The sequence below is a fragment of the Rhinopithecus bieti genome, unplaced genomic scaffold (genome assembly GCF_001698545.2).
Source record: "Rhinopithecus bieti isolate Rb0 unplaced genomic scaffold, ASM169854v2 scaffold_22, whole genome shotgun sequence".
NCBI lineage: Eukaryota > Metazoa > Chordata > Mammalia > Primates > Cercopithecidae > Rhinopithecus > Rhinopithecus bieti.
Window position 1 is genome coordinate 1,846,944 of NW_016803136.1, and position 9,105 is coordinate 1,856,048.

A 9,105-nucleotide genomic window follows, 5' to 3' on the forward strand; every position below is an offset into this window, starting at 1 on the left:
CCTGTCTGACCTGCTTCTATCTGGGTCTCCGCCATCACCTCCACATCTGCTTCTCTCCGCCCATCTTAGGGCTTCGCTTCCCCCCCTCTCCCCCCCCTCCACCCCCTCCCCGTGCGCGTTTTCTCCTTCCCCATCCTGCTGTGAGGTCAGAATCCTGTGCTTACGACACCTCGGTCTGTTGCCATGGAAACAGGGGCGGATTAAGGCTGGAGCGCGGAGCGCAGGGATCAGGCCCCTCCGCTACCTGAGCTCCCGCCTCAGCCGGCTCCCGCAGGGCCGGGGCAGCCAACCGCAGGCCCCGCGGCTTCTCAGCCTCCCGGCCGGGCCAGGCGCGGGGGGATCCCGGCGGGGCGCCACAGCCCGCTCGGACCTGGGAGGGGAGAGAGGCAGACGCAGAGGCTGGAACAGCTGGTGGCGGGGCCCGTGGGCTCCCGGCGTGATCACTTGCCCTCCCAGGGCCCGGGGGACGGCGCCCAGCGTGGCAACCACGTGGGGGCGCGGCGGGACTTCCCCGGTGCCCGCACCAACTTTGCCGCGCTCGGTACCGGGCCGGGCTGCCGGGGCGTCTAGCTAAGGTGGTCGCGAAGCCAGCTGTCCTCAAGTTGAGCTGGGCACCGGTCGCGCACACTGGCGGCACGGCCTTCGCGTCCCTCCACTCCCAGCATAAGGAAAGTTTGAGGAACTGGACATCAGGCGCTGGCTGCTCCCCACCCTCAGCAGCTGGATGCCCAGAGCCCATCCCTGGGGATCAGAGCAGGACTGCAGAGAAGACGTCCGCGTCCGGGCCTCGTCTGGGGAGCTAGGGCGCGCGGGGAGCGCCCGGGCCGCGCGGTCACTGACCGCTGGCTGCACAGCAGCGCCGTGCGGACTCGGCCTCCACAAAGCGGCAGAAGCAAGGGCGTGTGCCCGAGCAGGGGATGGAGCCTGCAAGTGCAAAACTTTATCACAGCAAAGCAAAGGTCCCAGGAGGCCGGCTCCGCTCACTCTGGTCTCCGACTGACCCCTCCGGGCCTGATCTCTAGGCCTGGCCACTCGATCCATGGAGCAAACCCCGTGTCTCACAGCTGGCCACCGACGGGAGCTGAGCCCCAGCAGCAGCCCCTCGGCGGGTGCGCCCGGCGAAACCCATCAGCCCGCCGGGGGCTACTTCCCGGACCCGGAGCCCCGGCGCCGGGCGTCTCCCGGGCTCACGGCTCTTTCCTGAGCGCATTCAACTTCAACTTGCCCCTGCGGCTCCAACTCACCTTTGCGAAGCATGTTGGCCACGGGGCCGCCGCTCCGAGGTCGGCCTAGGCGCACTCCCTCCCGGGGTCCAGATTCAAATCCCTGGGCGCCAGCTGCAGCTAATCCGAGCGCGTCGAGGCGGGGGCAAGCCGGGGATCCGCTTGTGCCCGGTGGCCCGGCCCCTCAGGGGCATGGTGAGCTCCAGCCCCGCGCCGAGGACACCGGCGCCAGCAAGCAACCGTGGTGCTGCCCGGCAGCCCCGCGCGCTTGCTCAGCCCCGGGGCGAGTGGCTTGCTCCGCGGAGCCGGCGGCCTGCTTCTGCCACCCGAAGCACTTTGCAGGCGGTTTTGAGGGGGGACGCCGCCCCCTGGCCGGCCGGTCGCAGCCCCCTCCTCTCCGCCCCTCGGACCACCGCCGCCTCGGCTGCTGCAAAAGGGCGCTCGCACGCACCGCCGAGCTCCGGGGAAAGCGCCCGGCGCGCGTTTGCAGGACCGAGCGATCGGCGGAGCGGGGCGCCTCCCTTCCTCCCCCCCCACCCCGGCTTCCCCCTCCTCTCCTCCTCCCTCCCTCCTTTGCTCGCTAGCTCCCTCCCTCTCGCTCCGCTCCCCGCCCCCGCTCACGGAGCGCCTCCCATACAAAATTTATGAAAGTGCTCTCAGCTCGCAGTGCCGAGCGCCGTCCTATTCCCAGGGCAGCAGCGCTCAGCCGCGCGGCGCCGCCTCCCAAGGTGTTTTCACTGCACCCGCCCCCGGGGAAGATCCTCCGCCAGCGTCCGTCCAGGCACCTGCCCCAGTCCCCAAGCCGGTCCTCGGGCCACTCCACGCCCCTCCCCGGCCCCGCAGGCCTCCCGAAGCCCGAACCCGCAGCCCAGCCCCCGTCCGCTCGCCCTTCGCGGCTGGAGGTCATCGGGAGAGGCGGCTGGGACGCGAGGACCGCCGCCCAGAGTCTGGATCGCGAGTCCGCTCCCTGCCCGGTCTCCTCCCTGGCCAGCGCCCCTTCTCCCAGTCTCGACGGCTCTTCCCCGCACTGAACAGCTCCAGCGAACCCGGCTGCCCCGCACCCCGAGTCCCAGGACACTGTTCTTCTGTGGGGAGAGAAGAGGAGCAAGCTATTCGGGAAGGGTCAGCTGCGAATTCCAGGGAGAAGGAAGGGCCCGTGCGGGCTCAGGTGGGCTGTCTCCGCCTGGGTGGGGTGGTGGTGGGGGGGTCTTTGATCTCCCTTGGTCCACACAGACCCCTCCAGGGGTTCGCGGAAAATAGAGGAGACGCCCCTTGGAAAGTGGGTCCCGCAGGGGCCTGTTGGGCGAGGGAAGAGAAGGTTCGGGCCAGGCGAGATCCTGGGTGGAGGCGGCACCCCCTGCTGGCCTGGGATCAGAGGGATTCGCAGGGAAGGGAAAGTGGATGGACCAAGGCTCTCATTCAACACACATGCACCCAAGGCTCAGCATGTGTGGGGCACCGCTGTGGCTAAAACTTCAGCAGACGAAAAAGGCGTGTCTTTGTCCTGTCCTCAAGGAGTTTCCTTTTTTTTTCTTTTTTTTTTTCGAGACGGAGTCTTGCTCTGTTGCCCAGGCTGGAGTGCAGTGGCGGAATCTCGGCTCACTGCAAGCTCCGCTTCCTGGGTTCACGCCATTCTCCTGCCTCAGCCTCCCAAGTAGCTGGGGTTACAGGCGCCCGCCACCAGGCCCGGCTAATTTTTTGTATTTTGAGTAGAGACGGGGTTTCCCTGCGTTAGCCAGGATGGTCTCGATCCCCTGACCTCGTGATCCGCCCGCCTGGGCCTCCCAAAGTGTTGAGATTACAGACGGGAGCCACCGCGCCCGGTCGAGTTTCCATTTTAATAGGGACCAAATGAGGAAAGTCCAGAGAAGATGGGAAGATGGTGCTTAGAAGAAAACAAGCAGAGTATTATTCTGGAGCTGACACGGGTAGGGGTGGCAGTGAAGGAAAGTTGCTCTGAGCAGGTGACATCCAAGCAGAAATCCAACTGAATCCCTCCTTGTAGGAAAAGGTGACGTGATAGGAAGGTCAAAAAAAAGGTCAGGCTGGACGCAGTGGCTCACGCCTGCAATCCCAGCACTTTGGGAGGCCGAGCTGAGCAGATCACTTGAGGTCATGAGTTCAAGACCAGCTTGGCCGGGGTGAAACCCTGTCTCTATTAAAAATACAAAAATTAGCCAAGTATGGTGGCACGCACCTGTAATTCTGGTTACTTGGGAGGCTATAGGGGAATCTCTTGAACCCAGGAGATGGAAGTTGCAGTGAGCCAAGATCACACCACTGCACTCCTGCCTGGGCAACAGAGCAAGACTCTGTCTCATAAAAAACAAAACAAACAAAAAGAAGGCCAGTCTGACGTATTCACTCATACAAGCATTTGGTGGCACTGAACCTTCAGATCTGAGCTAAGGCTCTGGACTTGGGCTTCCAGAAGCTTCAGGTGTCATGGGAGAGGAAAGACCCACAAATCATCTTAGAGTTTGACAGAAGTCAAAAAGATTGAGAAAGGGCTCTGCTAGCTCTGCCAGGGACTATGGGATAATCAGGAAACAGTCACAGAAGAGGTACCCTTGGAGTTAGGTCTTGAGAGCTGAGTTCACCACATTGAGAAGGGGGAAGGGCATTCCATGCAGATACTTGAAGGTAAGAAGTAACCTTGTTCTGAAGATGAATAAGATTGGTCCTTGCTGAGGACCATAGGCTCACACCTATAATCTCACCGCTTTGGAAGGCTGTTGTGGGAGGATTGCTTGAGGCCAGGAGTTTGAGAGCAGCCTGGGCAACACAGTGAGACTCCATATCTATTTCAAAAAAGTGTTTAAAGATAAAAAAAGATTGATGGCTGCTACTCTGGGCACACTGCCCATGGCCACAGGAGCAGTTAAAAACAACGAAAAAAGATTGGTCCTTCTTGGGGTAGGAACAGAAGGTGAGGCATTCCTTCTCTTAGCCACCAGCTGCAAGGCAGTGCTGACGCCACTGCCTGCCTGAGCCCCGACACTGGGAGCTTGAGAGGTCCTCTTGTCAGTACACCGAGGCCCAGAGAGGATGAACAACTTGCTCAATGTCACATCACAGATCAACAATAAAGTGTGGGCCTGACTCAGGGCCTGAATGTGGGATAATTCTCCTTCCACCTCCCCAAGCCGCCTCCCCATGACCCCCTAGCCCACAAACTCTAGCATCTTAGGAAAAGTTGGCTGGGGCTGGGCGTGAGTGTGAGAAGCAGAGTTATTTCAGGCCTCAGGAGGGCTGGGTGCTGCCTTGGAGTCCAGCCAGGGGGTGGGGATGAGTGAAGGCGGGTGTTGTGGTGTAATGTGGGGGTGCGCTGTGCCCGCCTTCTTGTCAGGCAGTAATTACTCAGACTGCTGAGTAACTCAGGCAGGGAGACCCCCACAGACAGATGGAGGTGTCCTCGGCCCAAGCTGAATGGCAGCCCCCAGTGTCCTGCACTACGGGGTCTTGAGGAAGCATTCTCACGGCTGTTCTTCACATCCAGTTCTCCTAGACATCACCTGGCTTCCTAATGGGTGCCAGAGCAGTTCATTGGGCACAGTGGATACGGGGCGATGTTACAAGAGGATGGGACGTTTGCCATGAACAGGCCCCACCTCTGATGAGGGAAAGGTCCCAAGGGATATGGCGCCTGCTAGGGAGAAGCCATTGCTCAGTTGGAGCCAATCCTTTCCCCTTGAAACTCGATGCTGCAGCCAGAGCTAAGGCTGTCCACAGGCTGGCCAGTGGTGTCCTGAGAAAGGAGAGGCTGAGTGAGCTCCTGGAATTCAGATCTTGCACCTGGGGATCCGGAGAAGATGAGGGGAGATGGAAAGGTCCAGTCTGGATGCTTATCGAGTTGAGGGGAGTGTTCCTGGGACCCACAGTGGTCACGTTTCTGTCTAGAGCTACCTGTCCTAAGAGTGCTGATGGCCTGAGGTGCAGAGCACTGACCCTTGGATCAATCCCCGCCTGCCCGGCCATTCCTCCTCCCTGGGCAGCCTCCCAGGCAGGGCCTGTCTCTGGCTGCTTGTTTTCACTTCTCCCTGCACCTTAATTAGGGGTTTCCAAGCACGGAGGGCCTCTGGGGGAGCCCGAGGCCACAGAGCTGACTTAAAGGGCTAGCTGTGCTCACAGCACCACCACAGAGAGAAGAAGAGGATGCCAGGGGACTGGGTAGACCGTCTGCCCTGACCATTGTTCTGCAGGACATCTGCTGAGGGCCAGTCCTGCAGGTACTTTGCTCTTCCAAAGGTCAAAGCCGTTTCACTGGCTGTCTTCTCTTTGGGGTCTCCTGGGCTCTGTCAGTGATCAGGAGAAAGACGAGCCCTGAGGGGCAGGGCAAAGGTTGGCCAGGGTCCAGAAGGGTTAGACATCACAGTCCTCAACTGCCCACCCTCCCAGGAAAGCACCCTCAGGCTGCGGGCCTTCCCCAAAAGTGCAGTTTCCCCCATGTGAACCTTCTACAGGGTCTACACGGTGGATTCTAAAGGTGATAAGGGCTGGGTGCAGCGGCTCACGTCTGTAATCCCAGCACTTTGGGAGGCCAAAGTGGGAGGATTGCTTGAGTCCAGAGGTTCAAGACCAGCCTGGGCAAAACAGTGAAACCTTATCTCTACTAAAAACAAAAAACTTAACTGAAGGTACGCTTGTGGTCCTGGGTACTCAGGGGGCTGAGGCAGGAAGATGGCTTGAGCACAGAAGATTGAGACTGCTGTGAACAATGATCGCACCACTGCACTCCAGCCTGGGCAACAGACCAAGATCCTATCTCAAAAAAAACAATTTATTTTTAAGGTGATAAGGGCGATCCAGAAACCTGCACCAAGACTCTTAACTTGGAGTTAGGCTGGTGGTCCCTGAGTTCTGTCCTGCCGGACAGTGGGGTCCCCCTAGGTAGGGAACGTGGCCCCACACGGCGGCCGAGTGACCGGCCACCGCTTACCAGGAGGGGGAGACTGGCAGGGGGTCTGAAGGAAGATCTGGTGGGTGTCCCCCTTCACAAGACTCGGCCTGCAAAGCTCGTGCAGGGAGTTAGCACATAGGAGAGCTCTGGTCCGGGAGTGGCAGGCTCGTGCACGGCCAGGGAGAGGAGTGGGAGACTGAGTCGCAGGGAGAGGGAAACTGCAGTGGTCGGGGACCACTAGGGAATCCTGAGTCCCGGCATTCTGGGCTGGGGTGGAGCTCCGTATAGCCCCGCCCCTAGCTCCTCCTTTATGGCCCCGCCCAGCGGGTATCCCCGCCCCCCGCTGACCGATCGGCGATCGATCGCAATGTCTGCGCTCTCCGCGTTCTTCCAGCGCTGTCTTTTCAGTACGACGCGCGCAGGCAAGTGATGGCGGCGGTGGTTGCGTTCGCGGCAGCGGAGCAGGGCGGCCGAAACGGCCCTGGCAGAGGTGGGTACTGCAACGCTGCGCCCTCCAGACCTCGCACCTCGGGGCGGGGCCCCCCAGTTAGGGACAGGACCAACCCCCTTTAACGGCGGCAGCGTCTTTCTCCTCTAGACCCCGCTGTTAGTCGCCTTAGGCCGCTGTCACCAGCTGGGGGTCGCTGTCAACCGGGGCCCAGGGGTACCAGTCTTTTGCAGCTTTAGGGCGCGACCGAGAACAGCCCTTAATCCTCAAATCGGAAACTACAGCCTTGCCTTGGCGGGCAGACGGACGCAGGAAGATTGACGGATAAAACGGACTCGACGGGGAGGGAAGGGGCCAGGCCAGTTGCAGCGGGCATTTTACGAGTGCGCCCTCAGAAAATGTTTTCAGGGAAGAGGCACAAGGTTTCATTCGCCAGGCATTAACTGAGCGCCCACCGAATGCCAGGCCTGCGCTGGGTGCAGGTACTGGGATCAGAGATCTCAGTCTATTGGGGGAATGTTAATGTAAACATATAGCCTTGTGATAAAGGAGGAGGTGCCTCCTGGCCCCTGGGACACATTGAAGGGCTAACGTTAGCAGCTCCTACACCCCAACGACCACTAGGGACTTGTCAGAGGAGGATCTGTGATGGGCCTAGGAAGCCTAGGCTGATTGTCCAAGGCTTTTGAAACAACTGACCAAAAACCATAGCAGTGGTTCAAATCTGGTCTCGGTCCCGGCCTGCCAGACTCGATCTCCACTGGATCATCCCCACCTCCGCCCACACAGTGGGTGAAACCTCACATCTGAGCGGATCCCTCCTATCATAGCGTGGGGCCCTAGCAGAAGTTGTGGCACACAGTACAGTCTTAATACATATTCGTTGAATAAGTTAATTTCTTGCCTTTTCATATCCTCAGACTGGCTCCTAAAGAGATATGGGGGTTGAACTAAGCTTAATGTGGGGTCAGGGCATAGTGGCTTACACCTTTAGTCTGAGCACTTTGGGAGGCTGAGGAGGATTGTGTGAGCCCAGGAATTCCACACCAGTCTGGGGGACCCTGTATGCACAAAAAAATTAAAAAATAGCCGTGCGTGGCCAGGCGCAGTGGCTCACACCTGTAATCCCAGCACTCTGGGAGGCAGAGGGGGGCAGATCACCTGAGGTCAGGAGTTCAAGACCAGCCTGGCCAACATGGTGAAACCCCGTCTCTACTAAAATACAAAAATTAGCCAGTCCTGGTGGCACATGCCTGTAATCCCAGCTACTTGGGAGGCTGAGGCAGGAGAATTGCTTGAGCCCGGGAGGCTGAGCTTGCAGTGAGTTGAGATCGCACCACTGCACTCCAGCCTGGCGGACAGAGTGAGACTCTGCCTAAAAAAAAAAAAAAAAAAGCCGTGTGTCTTGGCACGTGCCTGTGGTCCTAGCTACTGGGGAGGCTGAGGTGGGAGGATTATCGATTGAGCCCAGGAGGTCGAGGCTGCAGTGTACCATGACTGCGCCCCTGCACTCCAGCCTGGGTGATGGAGTGAGACCCTGCCTTAAAAAATAATAAGCTGAACTGTGGGGAACAGGGTGAGACCAGAGTAAGGGCTGCAGTCTTGCTAAGCGCTACGGTTTCCCCTTTACTCCAGGAGTTGTAATTATGTATAAACCTGTCTTTGCTAGACTGCTGGTCCCTAAGGGACAAGGTCACTTTTCTGTCCTTACTGGTACGTCCACCACCCTGACTCAAGTGTTCTTTCCATCCTTCCTGATTTAAGAGTAAGGAGGAGCAATGGGACAGCTAAGTCCGTGTACGATGTTTATTTCCCTTTTACATGAGGAGAGGTAAGCATGAAAGAATTAACCAGTGTGGCCGTAGTCAGTGGGATTCGGAGTAAGGAGGGCAGTCTTTTAAGTTAGCATTCGTGTGTAATGGTTTGCTTATAGACCTTATATCTAGAAGCTCAGAACTTCAAGGTATCCTCAGGAGGTGGGAGAGGGAGACATTCTCCCAGGCTGGCTGGGCTGGCTAGACTGACTCTTGGGTTTTCCTCAGGGCTGTTCTCTATCAAGGAGCAGCATGTGGACTCAGACTCATTCTTTGCTCCTTAGCCCCCTGGTGTCGCCTCTACTCTCCTGAGGAAGAAGGTGAGCCATATTCTATTCATGGGCTCAAGTCTTCCATTCCCAGTAATCTCACAACATGGAAATTACACTGGTTACCTTCTGGCTTAATGAATTGTCTCTACCTTCGGGATGAATTCAGTGACAACGAAAGCTGGGCCAACCCCCTTGGTGTCTGGATCTGGCCCTTAAACTCGGTGGAGTTAACAGCTTAGCTGGGTCTTGTTACTGAACTCAACTTGGGTCTCCCCGTCCTCACAAAGCAAAGCCAAATACTGACATTGAGATTTGCAGGGAGAGAACAACCATTTATGGTAAGGCGCCAAGCAGGGAGACTGGGCAGCTAAGGCTTGGGACCTAAACTCCCTGATGGCTTACAAGCAAAGGGTTTTTATTTTTTAAATTTTATTTATTTATTTATTTA

General features: G+C 58.2%; 1 protein-coding gene across 1 annotated transcript in view; it reads right to left on the reverse strand.

Moving 5' to 3' along the window:
- RTN4RL1 (reticulon 4 receptor like 1) overlaps positions 1-1,749 on the reverse strand; it is a 91,694-nt gene extending 89,945 nt beyond the window's left edge. The window contains 1 exon segment of the mRNA XM_017866883.1: positions 1,245-1,749. Coding sequence (XP_017722372.1) covers positions 1,245-1,257 — 13 coding nt within the window. The 5' untranslated portion in view covers positions 1,258-1,749.
- Positions 1,750-9,105: the final 7,356 nt, after the last annotated feature.